A 17,999-nucleotide genomic window follows, 5' to 3' on the forward strand; every position below is an offset into this window, starting at 1 on the left:
ACACAACACGGCGCCTCCAACACACCGGAGCAGCAACACAGCACCAGTTACATTCACCTAATGTTAACAGTGAAGACTTTAATCACTGAATATATTAGGATCACATTAAGGATTTAAGTTCTAGTCTTTTGTCTTTCATAAACGACAACTTTTATGGCGCGAACTCACCGTTTATCTTCGGCAGGAGGCAGGCCGAGCCAGGACGCGGCAGCCTAGAGGTCATGGCCGCACTGCCGCCAGCGGGAATTTCGTGTTAATGGGCGGCGTAGGTGTGGCCATTGTTGCTCGGAGGACCGGCGCGGGAAATCTTGCACGCTAGGCTGAGCAATTTTTCCAAGTGGCGGGCGAGGTAATGGAGCGACGGCGGCGGCGTTGTGTGGCGTGGGACCGCGGGATTGTGGGGGCGGCGTGGACGTTACACCTTCACTCCCCGCAGCAGCTGCCGCCGCGCTCTCGCCAGGGCTCGTCTGGCGCTCCGTTTTCCCCGCTCTGGGTGACCTCACGCTACCCTGGGAAGCTAGGGCAGCCATGCGGGGTGTGGGCGGGCGAGGGTATGGTGCTGGAGGGCGAGTGGGTGGTGGTGCAGCGGACGGGGGAAGAGCGGACGGAAGGCTGAGGGCGTCATGCCAGGCGTAAGGGAGTGAAATGTCCCCAGAAGAGTTGGCAGTGACTTGCTGATGCTCTTTTCCAGCGTGTGGGCGTGGGTGAGTGCCTGTGGGGGGACCTGACTCTCCGGCTTCAAAGAGCACATTGGGTAGTGGAGGCCGGTAGGCGGGGAGCTGTGGCGGGAAGTCGGGGGCGGCGTAGCGGTGGGAGGTGAAGAGCAGGGAACCCCAACGTCCTCCCGAGACTCAGCGTTGCCAGGTGACTCGCGCTGATGAGGGAGAGAAGCTAACCGGCGAGGGTCACTACTGAAGGTGCTGGACGGGCGAAGAACAGTACTTGGGGGGCAGGGCTTGAGAGGGAGGGTTTGCAGGGAGGTGGTGGTGGCTGGGGAGGTGAAGGTGAAGGGCGCTGGGGGGGTGAGGGGCGGCAGCAGGGGGCGGCCGTGCGCGGGGGACTCGTGCTCCCTCTCACGGTCCCGCTTGTGTTTGGTCCGGCGGTTCTGGTACCAAACTTTGACCTGTGTGAGAAACTGTTGTTGTAGTGGTGCTTTGTGTGTTTGTTTGTGTGTGTGGGTGTGTTGAGAGAGAGAGAGAGAGAGAGAGAGAGAGAGAGAGAGAGAGAGAGAGAGAGAGAGAGAGAGAGAGAGAGAGAGAGAGAGAGAGAGAGAGAGAGACACACACACACACACACACACACACACACACACACACACACACACACACACACACACACACACTTATACACTTATTATTTACATATTATACCCGAACATCGTGTGCATGTAGTTTTTTTTTTTCGATATGTAACAAAAAATCCTTATTTCCCTTTGATCCACTATGAATAATTAATATCGGCAATGATTCAGGCAACATTATCTTAAGTATGGAGTGACTTGTGTTGTTGAATTGTGTTGTGGAGGTACACGGTAATGGCGGCGTGAGTGGCCGTTTGAAAATGTTAAAAAAATGTTAAAAAAAAAATGTTATAATGTGTCAAGTAGCAAGACGCCAAGATGCTGTGCGCGTCCTGCCTGCTGTGGTGAGTCCTGAGCCTCGCCCGCAGCGCCTCCCATGACACACTTTCACGCCGCCTCTACACACTTCAAACCTCGCCCATGAACCGGACGGGACTATGCGAATGTTTTGTTTAAGCCGTCCACTTTTTAGCCGTATGTGTACAGCCTCCCATCAGGTACTTGGCCCAGACGAGTATGAGAGCAGCGAGCAGGCGGGGGCTGGGGGGGCGGGGGATAGCTACTTAGTTAGTCGTCCTTTACCCTCATGTATACAAACCCATCCGCCACTAGGCCCAGATAAGTCTAAGAACAGCGAGTAGCGGGAATAGGGTGGAGTCAGTTAGCTGGGATTTAGTTAGTTAATTAGTTAGGTAGCTAGTTAGTAATCATATAATTAGGAGCGGGTAGAGGGGGTGGGAGCTAGTTAGTTAGTTAAACCACTTTTCAGACCCACGTATACAGCCCCCAGTCAATACCACTAGGCACAGATAAGTGTGAGAACATCAAGCCGCGGGAGGGGGGGGGGGGCGGGCGTCACCTGTGTTTCGGAGAGGCCTAGGCGGGCGGCAAGCAAGCACCGCTCGCGCCCCACCAGGTACTGGTTGCGACGGAACTCTCGCTCCAGGGCCGCCAGCTGTTCCCCGCTGAAGGTGGTGCGGGCCCGCTTGGGGCGATCCAGGTCCAGCCCCTTCGGGAACACCAACTCCCGCACCTGGCCGTTGGCGTCTGGTGGGAAGCGAAAGTTACGATTAGTTAGATTAGAAACATTTGTGTCGCTTAACTCATTATGTTGTCTAGTGTAAAAGTTGTTGGTGGGAGTATTGGTACAGCTTTTCCTGGCCTTCAGTTGCTCCTCTGCGTAGCTCATCTTTCTTGCACCCCTTCGTTATAGCTTGTTTATTTAGTGGGTTCTCTCCCCTCTGTGCCTCTCCCTCTGTCTTCACTACCTCCATGTCTTCATGTCACTCCTTTACCAGGCTTTGCCATCTCACTCACTCCTTCTCTTTTTCTCCTCTCACAGGTTCCACTTACCTCTCCTTTCCAGCTTTCTCTATTATTCCTCTCACAGGGCTCCTCTCTTATCTCTCCCTTCCAGCCGTCCCTCTTCCACCTCTTTCGTCAGGTTCCTCCCTTCCCCTCCCTTCGCCTGCTCCCCCTCCCTTCCTCCCTCCCTTATTAAGCCCTCGCAGCGGGGAAAACCGACACCACAACCTTATTTTGTTTGTTCTGTTATCCTCTTAATTTAAGTCACGTTCTTAATTACAGGCCGAGTTGATCCTCTTTATGCGGCGGGCGGGCTTATTAACAAGTATTTGATCCTCTTAGCTGATGGCGAGTCAATGTTCGGGGGCTCCGCGGGGAGGGATTAGCGCGATAGTCATCTGTTACTCTTCCTCCCGAGCTGGGGATTTGTCACTCTATCAGCGCGACGACATTCTTTCGCAATATAGATTAGACGAATTAAAGAATGCCGTAAATATTTGTGTCTGTTTGTGTGAGAGGAACAACTCGATAGGCGGGGAAAACACACGTAGACCTCCAGTCAGGCAGCATCACCAACGATAAGACTAATAGGTTTTTTGCCTCTTATCGCTAATTAACACGTTCTGAGGCTGAAGGAAGACTGCATACCATTACCATTTCCACTCTCACGTTTAATTATAACCTATGTTCCCCTAATATCATCCCAGTTTTCAAGAATTTAGTGAAAATCGAGTAATAATTTGATAGACTAATATATTTTTTTGCCTCTTACCACCAATTAACACGTTCTGAGGCTGAAGGAAGACTGCATACCATTACCATTTCCATTCTCACGTTTAATTATAACCTATGGTCTTCTAATATCATCCCAGTTTTCAAGAATTTAGTGGAAAACGAGTAATAATTTGATAGGCTCGAGCCCCGCAGCCATCAGCTGAGTGGCTTTCAAATGTAAACAATAGGTATGGTGGGCGAGGCAGCGGAGCTCTCGATTAAGACAAATTATTAGTGATAGCCTTGGTTTCACGGCCTAACCAGCCTCCTAAAACACTAAGGGAGAAGGAGAGTGGTCTAGTGAATAGTGTGTTAGCCTGTGACCTACCCATGACCTACCCAACCCTCTAAATCATTGAAGAAGAAGAAGGATAGTTATTAAGTGTACCGTGTTAGCCTGTGACCTACCTATGGCCTACCCAGTCCCCTTAGACATTAAAGAAGAAGAAGGATGATTTAGTATACAGTGTGTTGGCCTGTAACCTACCCATGACCTACCCAACCCTCTAAGACATTGAAGAAAAAGAAGGATAGTTATTAAGTGTACAGTGTGTTAGCCTGTGACCTACCCATGGCCTACCCAGTCCCCTTAGACATTAAAGAAGAAGAAGGATGATTTAGTATACAGTGTGTTGGCCTGTAACCTACCCATGACCTACCTAACCTTCTAAAACACTGACAAAAAGAAGGATTATTTAGGGAGTATAGTGTGTTAGCGTGACAAACATTGGGGTAGCTGAGGCGTATGTGTGCGTGTCTGCAAGAAGGAAAGGAGAGAGGGAAAAGAAGGAAAGGAGGGAAGGAGAGGAAGGAAATCAGAGAAAAGAGAAGGAAAGGAAAGAAGAGAAAAGGAAAGGAAGGAAAAGAGAAGGAAGCAGAAAAGAAGAGGAGGAAGCAAAGAAGGAAAGGGTAAGTGGTTTTGTATGTTGTTTTGTAAGTTGTTTTGTGTGTTGTGAGGCCCCAGGCAGGAACTTATTCATGCGCGGGTTATCCTTCCCTTCCCAAGTTGTTTATTTGTTTGTCTGTTTGCTTTCCGGTTTCTTGGGGACATGTTCTGCCAGATTGCCTCATCCTTCTCCCCCTCTCAGCCTCTCCTCCTCCTCCTCCTTCTCCCCGTCCTATTATTCAATGTTTTCTTCCCACATTACCTCCTAATAATCATAATCCTCATCCCTCTTCAGTCCCAGCTTGCCTCTTCTTCCTTCTACCTCCTCCCCCTCCTCCTCCTCCTCCTCCTGCTGCTGTCTCCCATGAAGCCTCCCCGCCCCTTCTGAACAGACGGTGAGGTAATCCAAGACTGAAATTACTCCCGGCGCGGTCGAGAGGGCGCCACCGTTGCTCTTTGATTCCTGGCCCCCACAACCCAGGGGTATTGAAAGCGTTTTCAATACACCATTGCCCATTGTCCATTATCTGTTAAAACCATTAACATTGTGCATAGTTTGTTCAGCGGCCCCAAACCGCCCCGGACTCTTCCCCTCAAAGGACGCAGTCTGGCCCCCCACGACCGCCGCTCTTGCCATCCTCGCTGTCCCTCCTTTGCTGCCGCGACGCCGCTCCGTCCGCGTGAGATTAAGGCAGGAATGTGTTTCTCCGGCTCCTTGAGATACGCCGTGCCCCTCGCAGGCCGCCTCGGGGGCATGGGAGACGCGGGGTTAAATGTGGCGCCGCGAGATGGCAACGCGGCGGGCCAGAAGGCGGCAGATGATACAATAATGGCGCCAACCCTCTGACTGACGTGCCGATGCTCTTTTCTGACAAGTTTATTTAGCGCAGCGCCAGCCTCTCTCCCGCCCAGCCCCGCCCCGTCCCGCCCCGCCATTCCCTACCCCATTTCTCCCATCTCCACCCCGCCACATCATCACTGCCCTTGTCACCGCCGTCTCCATCACCATCACCATCATCTTCACTGCCACAACGACTACTGTGCAGCACCCACTGACACACACACACACACACACACACACATGTTATACGTAGACAAGGTTCGCCCTGCACTAGAATGACACACAAACATGCATAAGCAAGCACTAACAGTCCCAAGCAAACCAGGTGCATGGAGAGAGAGAGAGAGAGAGAGAGAGAGAGAGAGAGAGAGAGAGAGAGAGAGAGAGAGAGAGAGAGAGACGAGACGGCCAGAGCGAAGGGTTAGGGAAGGAAGAAGGTTCGCAGCACTGGCTAATATCCTCTTGAAAGCATCCATCCCAAAGATAGCATCGAGTGAGCTAAATTGAAGGGGACAAACGGACTACGATTGTATCAGCGGTGACATTATTTGGTTTCCGATCCGAGAGTGCTTAAGCTGGCGCAGTACCAGAGTGAGTGAGTGTTTAGGAAGCGGGTCGAGGAGAAGGAGGGGAAAGGGTGGAGGCAATAATAGGTCTACACGAATGTTTATCTTATACTTCTGGGTCGCGTTACGCCGCCTAATCCTCTCGGCGACCAATAGAAATGGTGAGAGGAACTGTAGAAGGTAAATCCGCGCGGCGACAAAGACCCAAAAGTTTTCTGAGGAAGTTTTTTTATATATATATTTTTTAGAAGAGCACGCCTGCGAGGGACTGAGAGTGTGTGTTTAGCAGTTGTTAAAGGAAATTGTGGGAGGTATAACTTGAACAGCCAAGCGTTGATGTAGTATAAAGTGAACATGTACCAAAATAAATGTTTGGCTGAGTAAAAAAGCTGAGAGAGGAGTGAGTGAGTGAGGGAGTGAGAGTGTGTGTAGTATATAGTTAAAGGAAATTGTGGGAGGCATAACTTGAACAGCCAAGCGTTGATACTAAATAAAGTGAATATGTACCAAAATAAATGTGTCTAGCCGAGTAAACAAGCTCAAAGAGGGGATTGCAGCGCGGCATTGTGTCGGACAAATATGTTACATGCAAGAACAAGATGGAAAGGAAGATAAGATTAGAGATCTGAGTAGTAGTTTTACATGCCAGAAACGAGCTGAAGGAGATCACTTAGGGACACTGTTTACGTAAGTGGTTTAGTGTGGCTGTGTTCCCGTCCTGGCTGGGTTCGCTGCGCCCAGGGAATCTAGAAAGTCCCCTATACCCCGCTCGTCTTGGGACTTTAAAGGCTCCCATTACTATTATTTCTCAAGGCAACAGAGAGCAACCGGGTCTCCATGGGCGTTTTTTTTCCGTTTAAGATGAAGAAGCCGTGAAAAACTATCGGTGAACTATCGGTAAACTATCAGAAAAATATCGGAAACTATCGGAAACTATCGTAAACTATCAGAAAAATATCGGAAACTATCGTAAACTATCGTAAATTATCGGAAAACTATCGTAAACTATCGGAAAACTATCGGTAAACTATCGTAATCTACCGGTAAACTATCGGTAAACTATCGAAAAACTATCGGTAAGCTATCGGAAACTTTCGTAAACTATCGGTAAACTATCGGAAACTATCGTAAACTATCGGTAAACTATCGGTAAACTATCGGAAAACTATCGGAAACTATCGTAAAACTATCGGTAAACTATCGGAAACAGTTCATGGAAATCCCAACAACTTCTCTGAGAGGCTTTTCAAACAGACGTACAGAGGCGTTGATACGTTTGAGATTACGGGTCCAGATTCATAAAGATTTCGGCGCCCAAGCACACGCATTCGACAAGGCTTTCGTAGGAGTTGTGGGAGCCTTTCCATGGGTACTTTGGTGACCCTGGTGGTAGTATAACAAAACTTCTGCACCATGAACGGGAAGAAATACTGATTTGAACGTGAGTAATTTCCTTTTCAGCCCCCCATCGAAACTAAAACATTTCACGGACTTGGGTGTAACGAAGCCTCTGTCCCATGAACGTGAAAAAACACTCATGCGAACGCGATTAATCTCTCAACCTTAGGAAAGATTTCATGTGAGAGGCGGAAGGAAGCGTCTTAGAATCCCAACCCAAAATCATTTCACGGACTGGGTGTAACAAAGCCTCTGTATACCATGAACGTGAAAAAACACTCATGCGAACGCGATTAATCTCTCAACCTTAGGAAAGAGTTGATGTGAGAGGCGGAAATGTCTGCAAGAGGATACCGAGCTTAAGTATTTCAGTGACTTGGGTGTAACAAATATTCTGCGCCATAAACGTGAAAAAATACCCATGCGAACCCGATTAATCTCGTTTTCAGCATTTGGAAAGAGTTCATGTAAGAGGAGGAAAGAAACGTCTGAGCATACGAACCTAAAACATTTCATGGACTTGGGTTACCGTCGCGTTGTCGCCAGTATCTGAAGACGCTATATACCACAGACGCTACTTCGCCGCCGCTCACAATCACGGAGGATAAAATTGGCCTCAGTGTTTGTCAAATTGCCCTCTAATAGGCCCCAAAAACCTCCCACAACTACCTCGACCTCCGTGGGGTAAGTGGGCGTACCTCCTCTACCCACTAACGTCGCTTCCCCGTCCTTTCTCCCACGGACTTTAGCCCCTAACGTACCCGGCCCGACCCTCCTCCACCGCCAAGGCAGGACGCTTAAATACCCTTTAGAGTGTGCTCGCGGCCGGGCGGGATTGTGGGACTGTCAGGCGATTATATTACAGTGTACTTGTGTGTTTGTGGCGCTCAATGGCGGGGACGAGAGGAGCCGAGAGACGCCCCAGTGTGGAGGCGACCATTGTGTGTGTGTTTCCCTTCCCAGTGGCGTTACGAGGCGAGGCTCATTAAGGCGGTAAGGAGAGGCTGTGTGACCCCCGACTTGAGTTCTACGGGAGCGGCGCCCCTCTCTGCCTCTCACACACACGCACGCACACACAGATAGATAGACAGATAGATATTTATTGACCACAACTGACAATAAAAACGCATCAATCTCTATTTTACAAAATGGTCCAAAAACTAGCATTTCTTTAACCCCTTGACCGCGGATTTCCTACAAGAAGACATCACCAAGCTATAGGAATGGAACAAAAAGTGGCTGCTACAATTCAATGAGGAAAAATGTAAAGTCCTGCACCTTGGGAGAGGATATCCAGCATACCAATACCACATGGGAAACACTCCACTATCCACCACAGAAGCAGAGAAGGACCTGGGACTATACGTTACCAGGCTACCAGTGAAAGCCGAATCCGTGCCAATCGCAGCGGACGGGTTAAGAATGAAAATATACACTAAACAAAAACGGAGAATACGTACAAGGTAATAAAAACACAGCGCCGCAAAACATACAGCACATAAAACGACCAAAACACACAAGAAACACGTTAAAAACAAACAGACAAAAAAAAAAAAAATATCCCCAACAAGCACAATGCACCGTGGAAAACATTCAGATAAAAACTGGTCTTAATATTACTGGCCGTTAGGATTTTGTTTTCCATTAGTATTTCCTTTATAATGTAACTGACTTTTTTTATATATACGTTTTTTTTCTGAAGTCGTAAAAGAAAAAAAAAACATGCAGAGAGAAGAAAAATAAATCGTAATATTACAGACCTCTAGAATGTTGTTCCCCGTAAGTATTTCTTTTATAATGTGATTGGCTTTTTATATATATGTTTTTTTTTTCTGAAGTCGTAAAAGAAAAAAAAACATGCAGAGAGAAGAAAAAGAATCGTTATATTTCAGACCTCTAGAATGTTGTTCCCCTTAAGTATTCAATTTATAGTGTGATTGGCTTTTTATATATACTTTTTTTTTCTGAAGGTCGTAAAAGTAAAGAAATATGCAGTAATGTCTCAATGCGCTGCGACTCCTGTCCATTACATGATTTTCCGTACTGTCCGTCTATAGTGCAGTGTTACCAGCTGTAAAAAAAGTGTTTGTATATAGTCCTCTTGTGTTCGTGTTATAGTGGTAGTGTATGGTCCTCTAGTGTCAGTGTGTATTAGTGTTAGTGTGTATGGGGAGAAAGGCACCTAGCAAACTCCCTTCCCTTACTCCTTTACTCCCCCCGTTCCTCCTCCTCCTTCTTTCCCTTTCTCCACAACTTCCTTTTCCTCCATGTCGAATGTAGGTTCATCCTCATTATTGTGTATCTGCAAGAAACGTTTCCATTCTTGTCTCTCAAAAGAAACTCACTTCCTCTTTCTCCTCCTCCTCCTCCTCCTCCTCCTCCTCAATGGCCGTGTCCACCAAAGCACCGGGAAAAAAGTTCAGTTCGTATTACTTGACAATAATTAGTCTGTTCCAAAGGTGCTCGGCGGGGCTCTCCTCCTCCCTCAATGCCAGATTATAGATTTTTTTCCTTTATCCTCGCGGTGGCTGTGAACCGCAGGACCGACCCCTTTGGAGGCTCCAGGCGGTGACGCGGTGCCCTGAGGAGTTTTGTGGCCCAGGAACACCCAGAAAGCCCCTTCGAGTCCTATAGGATGGAAGGGGGTGGAGGAGCGGCTGTCTGAAGAGTGAAGAGCTGGTTGTATTGATGAAGTGATGGGCTGTGGTTGTATAGACAGGAGTGATGGGATGTGTTTGTGTAGAAGTAAGTGTAAGGATGGGATGTTGTATAGAAGTGATGGGCTGTGCGGTTTTACAGACAGGAGTGATGGGGTGTGTTTGTGTTGGCAGGAGTGATGGGATGTTGTATAGAAGTGATGGGCTGTGCGGTTTTGCAGACAGGAGTGATGGGGTGTTGTTGTGTAGACAGAAGTAATGGGGTTATGGTTGTATAGATAATGTGATGGGGTGTGGTTATATAGACAGAGGGAAGGGGTGTTGTTGTATAAATAAGAATAATAGGCTGTGGTTGTGTAGACTCTGGTTAAGTAATGGATAGTGGTTAAGATAGATGTGTATGGTAGAAAAAGGGTGTTCGAGTACTTATAGGGTGTTAGACAAGGTGACTGTTGAGTGTGTTGGGTGGTGAAGACAAGTGGTTGAGAAGGAGAGTTATACAGCTGAGAACCATCAGTCTATAATGGATACAAGTGGAGTTCTTCCCTCAGTCAGTCAAGAGGGGAGTATCAAAACACCCCTCGAGCAATTTTTGAACAAGCTTTTCGAATTCACCACAGTTGGTTTTGGAGGGGTAGTAGCTTGTGGTATTTCTCCAATTTGCTTTTTTTTTATTTTATCCTTTCTTTCTTTCTTTATTCATTTATTTTATGTTTTTTGCTCATGACCGCTTTCTCTGGTGTACAAAAAAAAATCACAGGTGGTGTTTATCAAGTGCTTGCGTGATCCTACGGTAACTATTTTGATACTGAGGATGTGTGAAAACCTAACCTAAATTTATGAGGCTCCGTCGAGAGAAAGATCATAATGGTAAGATGCCCAAAATGAGATAAAAAAAAAAAAAAGGTTGCTGAGTGAGAGACTAGTTCGAAAAAGACTGCCATATTTTCAGGCGCTTTCGATTCTCACAACAGATACTTGCAAAGGTCACGAAGGAGATAAGTTGCGTTCTCAGGAGTGTTCTTTTTTCATATAGTACAGAAGCTTCGTCAAACTATCACTAGGCTCATAAAACTAACCATGGAAACACCCACACCACAACCTCGACATCAACCTTATCGAATGCGTGTATTTTTTTTCACAACAAAGGAGACAACTCAAGGGCACAAAAAAAGGAAACAATAACAAAAAAAAAGCCTGCTACTCGCTGCTCCTATAAAAAGAATAAAAAAATGTGGGCGAATCAAAAGAGTACGCCCCGAAATGTTTGGGAATATGGGCGAGGGCTCCATGACTCGTGTGGGAGGAAGGAAAAAAGGGAGGGAGGGGAAGTTAATAAGGGCAAAGGGCGGTGGAGGTAAGTGGCTAGGAACGGTTGTCTCGTAAGAAGGGATAAGTGAATAGTGGGAGAGTTCCTGTATCCTGTGAGGGGGGGTAGAGGTATGGGGTGGTATTAGTGGTTGAAAAGGAAGGATCAGAGGCTTGAGTTGAAGTATGGTTAAGATGTTTCCTCAGTGATGCAATGAGTAGAAGGCAGGAAAGAAAGACACAGAAATGAATAGAAGACAGGAAAAAAGTAAAGAGACACAGAAATGAATAGAAGACAGGAAAAAAAGTAAAAAAAGACACAGAAATGAATAGAAGACAGGAAAAAAAGTAAAAAAAGAAAGACACAGAAATGAATAGAAGACAGGAAAGAAAGTAAAGAAAAAAAGACAGAAATGAATAGAAGACAGGAAAAAGTAAAGAAATAAAGACACAGAAATGAATAGAAGACAGGAAAAAAGTAAAAAAAGACACAGAAATGAATAGAAGACAGGAAAAAAGTAAAAAAAGACACAGAAATGAATAGAAAACAGGAAAAAAAAGTACCATCAAGAAAGAAAGACACATAAACGAATAGAAGACAGGAAAAAGTAAAGAAATAAAGACACAGAAATGAATAGAAGACAGGAAAAAAAAGTACCGTTAAGAAAGAAAGACACAGACCTTGATAAACATGGAAATAACAGAGAAGCGAAGAGGAGGAGAAAGAGGAAAGATTAAGCTATTTTTTATGCTGTAAGAAGTAAGACAAGAGGAAGGTAGAGAAAGACGTGGGAGTACATTTCAGCCACAGACTTAAGGGTAAGAAGGACTTGGTCATGTGGGTGGAGTCGGCAAGAATCGCTTACTTGACAACAGACGCGAGCGAATATTTGTTTTTCTTCTTGTACATTCGCTTTTTCCTCCTTGGTTTTCTTCCCCTAGTATATTTAACCTAGTCACCCTAAAAACACACACCCCGTCCCCTTGAATAAACAGTTAAAATGGCAAACACGAGCGAATATTTGTTTTTCTTCTTATAAATTCGCTTTTTCCTCCTTGGTTTTCTTTCTCTAGTATATTTAACCTAGTCACCCTGAAAACACACACCCCGTCCCCTTGAAGAAACAGTTAAAACGGCAAATGTGAGCGAATATTTGTATGTTTCTTTTTATATTCACTTTTTACTCCATGGCTCTCTCATAGAATAGCCAACTTAGTCACCCTTGAAACAGTCACCATCACCTAACCTAACCTAACATTACCTAACCTAACCTAACCTAACCTAACCTTCTAACAGTTATCACGTCCTCTTAAACAGTCCCCACGTCCCCTTCATACAGTCCCTATGCCCTCTTGTCAGTTATATACCCGGCCATCGCAATCACCCTCAACAACCCATTAAATCTACCGTTATCATTGGACGTAAGAGCGGAGTGACCTCGCCGGCGGTTCCACGGAAATAGCATCTTGTTGTCAGTTCCTCAGCGCCGCGGGGGAGCCACTGAAGTAGGCAAAGGAGAATGGGAGGAAGGGAAGGGCCGAGAGGGAACAGGCGGGGCACACAAAACTCACGGAGAGGATAAAAAGGCCGCCCCTGTTGAGATCATTATATAGGACGGACTAGTCGATGATTTCCGGCTGACCGCGGATTCGTGCACTGATCGCATTCTTGACGTCATACCGAGATATCTATACCCGCCTTGATCCCTCTTTCCCACCCACCTTTTCCACCCGTTTCCCCTTCTACACTTCTCTCATTCCTCTGTTTATCCCAGTCCTCCTCCTCCTCCTGTTCTTTTCCTCGCGATCACTAGGATATCCCCCGTAGTCTAAATCCCTCCTTCCCTCCTTCCTAACCACCTCTTCCACTCGCTTCCCCTTCTACACTTCTCTCATTCCTCTGTTTATCCCAGTCCTCCTCCTCCTCCTGTTCTTTTCCTCACGATCACTAGGATATCCCCCGTAGTCTAAATCCCTCCTTCCCTCCTTCCTAACCACTTCACCCTGCTTCCCTTCTTCTACACTTCTCTCATTCCTCTGTTTATCCCAGTCCTCCTCCTCCTCCTGTTCTTTACCTCATGATCACTAGGATATCCCCCGTAGTCTAAATCCCTCCTTCCCTCCTTCCTAACCACCTCTTCCACCCGCTTCCCCTTCTCCTACACTTCTCTCATTCCTCTGTTTATCCCAGTCCTCCTCCTCCTCCTGTTCTTTACCTCATGATCACTAGGATATCCCCCGTTGTCTGAATCCCTCCTTTCCTCCTTCCCATCCACCTCTTCGTCCGTTTTCCCTCCTCTGACACGCTACTCCTTCCCCTCCCGTTCCTCCTCCTCCACTTTTCTTCCTCGTGATCTTTAATTCGGATATCCCACGCCGCCTACAACCCCTCCTTTCCTCTTTCCCATCCACTTCTTCCAACCATTTCCCCTCCTACACGCTCCTCCCGCCCACCCACCCCTTCCTCTTCCCTTGATTCCTCCCATTCCTCCTCCTTCAGTTCTCTTCCTCATCTTTCCGATATCCCCCGCCGCCACAATGCCCGTCAGAAGTCACACTGCCTCTCCCATTGTCAGTCCCAATATTTTTCTCTTCTCGTATTGCCGCGCCGACGCCCCGGGAGGCTTTCTTTGGTGGGCATCGCGGCCGCCCGACTCCCTGGTTTTTATTTGTTTATCAGCGGACGGTTCTTCTGCCTCTTTGGGGATCCGCTCAATGGCTGCTGGGAACCTTTGGCGCCATTTACGAGTCGCTGAGTTTTCGGTGATTTGACTTTAGGTAAGATTATGTTTTTTTGTGTTTTGATGATGATAATAATGACGATAATGATAGTAATGATGATAATAATGATTTTGCGCCATTTGCGAGTTTTAGTTGAGATTTTGATGATTTGACTTTGATTCTTGTGCGGGTTGTCGTTTTAGGTTTTGTCTAATAATAATAATAATAATAATAATAATAATAATAATAATAATAATAATAATAATAGTGCTAATAATACTACTACTAATACTCCACCTCTTTTCTTACCCAAATACAGATTCTAAGTGCATTCATTGGCCAGTAAAAAATAAATAAACAAATAAAATAGAAAAATAGATAGATAAATACACAAACAGATTCAAACTATACGACCATTAAAAAAATATACACATCAACAACAACAAAAAAAAAGTCAGAAAAGATAAAAAAAAGCAAAAAAATAACAGCAACATAAGCAAAAATCGGTCCGTCAAAAGAGGTCCACTTCGTCCATGTACCAGCCTAGTAAAAGTGGCCTTGAATACAGCATCGTCCACACAGGGAATGATATCTCAAGGCCCATCAAGGTTCAGCAAGCAAGCACCGGCCTAAAAATGTGTGTGTGTGTGTGTGTGCCTTCCCGAACTGAGTCATTCCTCGCGCCATTCATTCCGCCCTGCACGAGACTCTTTCATCCCGGCCTATTTGATGTTATCTCTCTCGCTTCCCTTAGAGCCAGTCAACGCTTGCACTCTCGGCCTTTCATCTCATTACCCACCACCTCTGCCAGACTATCGTACTCAAAGCATAGTATTTACCGGTTTCTGACGCCTAACTATTGCCAAGAAACATCAGGAATTAACTATTTTAACGATAATTGTAAATGTATCTAGTTATTGCGGCCCATTAGACAGTTTTGGGGTCGGAAGTTGGTAGATATAAGAGGCTGAGTACGACAATCTGGCAACGTTGTTACCCACCCACCCTCTCTCCTTTGATCTCTCTCCCTCTCTTTCTTGGGCCTTCTGCCATTTATCTAGTTTCTCTCTTCCTCTCCCTCTCTCTGTTTCTTGGTCCTCTTGCTATCTACTCAGTTCCTCTCCGTCTCTCTCTCCCTCCCTCTCTTTCTTGGTCCTCTTTCTATCTACTCAGTTCCTCTCTTTCTCCCTTTCCCTTCCTCTCTCTTTCTTGGTCCTCTTTCTGTCTACTCAGTTCCTCTCTTTCTCCCTTTCCCTCCCTCTCTCTTTCTTGGTCGTCTCCTGCCATCCACTCAGTACCTCTCCATCTCCCTCCTTCTCTCTCTCTTCCTTGGTCCTTCTGCCATATAGCTAGTTCCTCTCTCTCTCATTTTCATGGTCCTCCTGCTGTGTACGTAGTTTCTCTCTCCCTCTCCCTCCCTCTCTCTCTCATATAGTCCGCCCTCCCTCACCGCCCTGCCAGCCACCATCACAGACACAATCTCTTACACAAGGATATGAGACAACAAAAGAGGCCAGACGGTATAGATATGGCAGTTCATTCTCCTTTTCAACATGGCTATACCACCTCGTCTCGCGTTCCTGCTATTCACCACAACACTGATGATGATAAATGGTGATAACATGATAGTAGATAATAATGATATGCAATAATATTGATAGCACATTTAGCTTATCATTAACTTAGGAGAAATTAGAAGAGTATAAGGTAACTAAAATCATGCATATACACACGTACATACCTCGCACACACACACACACACACACACACACACGCACACACATACCTCGCACAGTCAGAGTTTGCACATAGTCGGGGAGGCCAGGCCGTGAGTCGCTGGTGGCGGTGGTGGTGGCGGCGGTGGTGGTGATGGCAGCGGGGACGGTGGTGGCGGCGGCGGCGGTGGTGGTGGTGAGGGCGGTGATGGGGTGGGCGGGAGGGAGAGTTGTGGGGCCTTCCGATGACATGTCTCCTGGAACACACAAACAAACACACACAAACAATAAATAAAAACAGTTACCGGCCAGTGTGTGTGTGTGTGTGTGTGTGTGTGTGTGTGTGTGTGTGTGTGTGTGTGTGTGTGTGTTTGTGTGGTTTGGCGTCTTTTCGTGCATGGCAATACATCTCATCTCTACTTTCTTTCATAGGAGTAGTGATTAGCGGAGTTTTTTTTTTTATCAGAGCTGTAAAACTAAAAAAAAAAATAAAAAAAAATGCGTGGGTCAAGCTTCACATCAGTAGTACACATCAGCAGTACACATCATCTATACTTTCTTTCGTAGGAGTAGTGATTAGCCGGGTTTTTTTTTTTTGTCAGTGCTGTAACTATAAAAAAAAAGCTGCGTGGGTCAAACTTCCATTAGTAGCTTGTAAAGAATGATGGGAAGACTCACTCATGCATTGCCGTCCTCATCAACACGTTCATTCATCCATTACGATTAATCTCCCCCGCTACGCTAATCTCCCCCTTACGATCACTCTCCCCAGTAATACCATCCCCACTGAGGCCCAGGAGGGGAGGGGGGGGGGGGTTCGCAGACAGGGGTGTAGTCCGATGCGAGGGGTGTTTACTTTCTAACCTTACGTGGCTCCCTGATTTCAGCTCCAACCCTCGACTTAATTGATTTTACATAGTTTTACATCTACTCTTATACATATTTTTAAACACGTCGACAAGGCTTTCGTAGGAGTTGTGGGCATTCCCATGGACAGTTTTATGCAAAGTTACCAGATTGTCTTACTCAGCCTCTTATATTTACCGACTTCCGACCCCAAAAACTGTTTCGTGGACCCCAATAAGGAGATTCACTTAAAATTATCGTTAAAATAGTTAATTCCTGATGTTAGGCGTCAGAAACCGGTAAATACTATGCTCTGAGTACGACAATCTGGCAACGGTGGTTTTATGACTCTGGTGGTAGTTAGGCAATGCTTCTGTACCATGAATGTGAAAAATAAACACTCATGAGAAAGCGATTGATCTCCTTTGCGGTCTTGGTAATAATTTGAGAGGTGGAAGCGTTTTAGAATACCGACCTATATTGATTTTAATTCACACGCTGTAGATAGTTGAATATACATCACACACAAGTTACATATGAACGGGAATGTGATATAAGAAGCCTATGGAGTTTTAGGTCCTGTTTTTTGATAGAAAGGCAAACCTGAAATTAAATACTTGAAACTAAACACTGAATGAAGCTGCCGTCCATGTGTCCCAATCAATAGTTCTTTATATTAGTTTTGTTTTCTTTGTGATTCTTTGTGTGTTGTCAAGTTACGTCGACACTTTAGCCTCTTTGTGTTGTCAGATGCGCTCCCGTATAGGTGATGAGTGTGTTGTTACTGTTGTTGGTGGTGGTGGTGATGGTGATGGTGGTGGTGGTGGTGGTGATGATGGTGGTAGTGGCTTGATGGTAGTGATAATATTAGTGTGTCTGTTTATGTATTGTTGTTATTATTATTATTTTCATCATCATCATCATCATCATCATCGTCATCATCACTATCAGTATCTTCAAACAGGCCTTGTGACCGGCATCTCTTCCTCACATTCCTGGGAAGCATTACAGAACAAACACTGATCAAAGACAAATAATGATTCATCGTAAACATTTGTCTTCTGAGAGATGCGTTACCCCTTCCCCCACACCCTCAAAAAGAAGAAGAGAGAAAAGAATAGCAAGTGTCTTAGAGGTCGCTCCATCATATCAGTAAGTCTGTGAATATCTAAGAATTTATGAATATCCTCCTCACTCCCCTTTTTGCTCCTGAAGTACTCGGTGACTCCCTTCCACTTTCCCTTCCTCATTCCTTCCCTTTCTCAACCTTGCAATTACTACCTTTTTCACTCCTGCAGTCTTTCCTTTCCTCACTCCTGCAGCCACTCCCTCTACTTCTTCAGTGACTCCCTCCTCTACTCCTGCACCCTTCCACTTTCCCTTTCCCATTTTGTCCCTTTCTCAACCTTGCAGTTACTCCCTTTTTCACTCCTGCAGTCTTTCCTTTCCTCACTCCTACAGCCACTCACTCCTCTACTCCTGCACCCTTCCACTTTCCCTTTCCCATTTTGTCCCTTTCTCAACCTTGCAATTACTCCCTTTTTCACTCCTGCAGTCTTTCCTTTCCTCACTCCTACATCCACTCACTCCTCTACTCCTGCACCCTTCCACTTTCCCTTTCCCATTTTGTCCCTTTCTCAACCTTGCAATTACTCCCTTTTTCACTCCTGCAGTCTTTCCTT

At 46.1% G+C, this 17,999-nt stretch overlaps 1 protein-coding gene across 1 annotated transcript; it reads right to left on the reverse strand.

Moving 5' to 3' along the window:
- Window positions 1–8: 8 nt before the first annotated feature.
- LOC127000115 (ventral anterior homeobox 2b-like) lies at window positions 9–15,723 on the reverse strand. Its single transcript, XM_050863534.1, has 3 exons — window positions 15,543–15,723; window positions 2,160–2,347; window positions 9–1,123 (listed from the first exon to the last, which is right to left on the reverse strand). The coding sequence occupies exons 1-3, from the start codon at window positions 15,721–15,723 to the stop codon at window positions 518–520; spliced, it is 975 nt and encodes a 324-aa protein (XP_050719491.1). The 3' UTR covers window positions 9–517.
- Between the last annotated feature and the right edge of the window lie 2,276 nt (window positions 15,724–17,999).

Source organism: Eriocheir sinensis, chromosome 17 (assembly GCF_024679095.1).
Source record: "Eriocheir sinensis breed Jianghai 21 chromosome 17, ASM2467909v1, whole genome shotgun sequence".
Lineage (NCBI taxonomy): Eukaryota > Metazoa > Arthropoda > Malacostraca > Decapoda > Varunidae > Eriocheir > Eriocheir sinensis.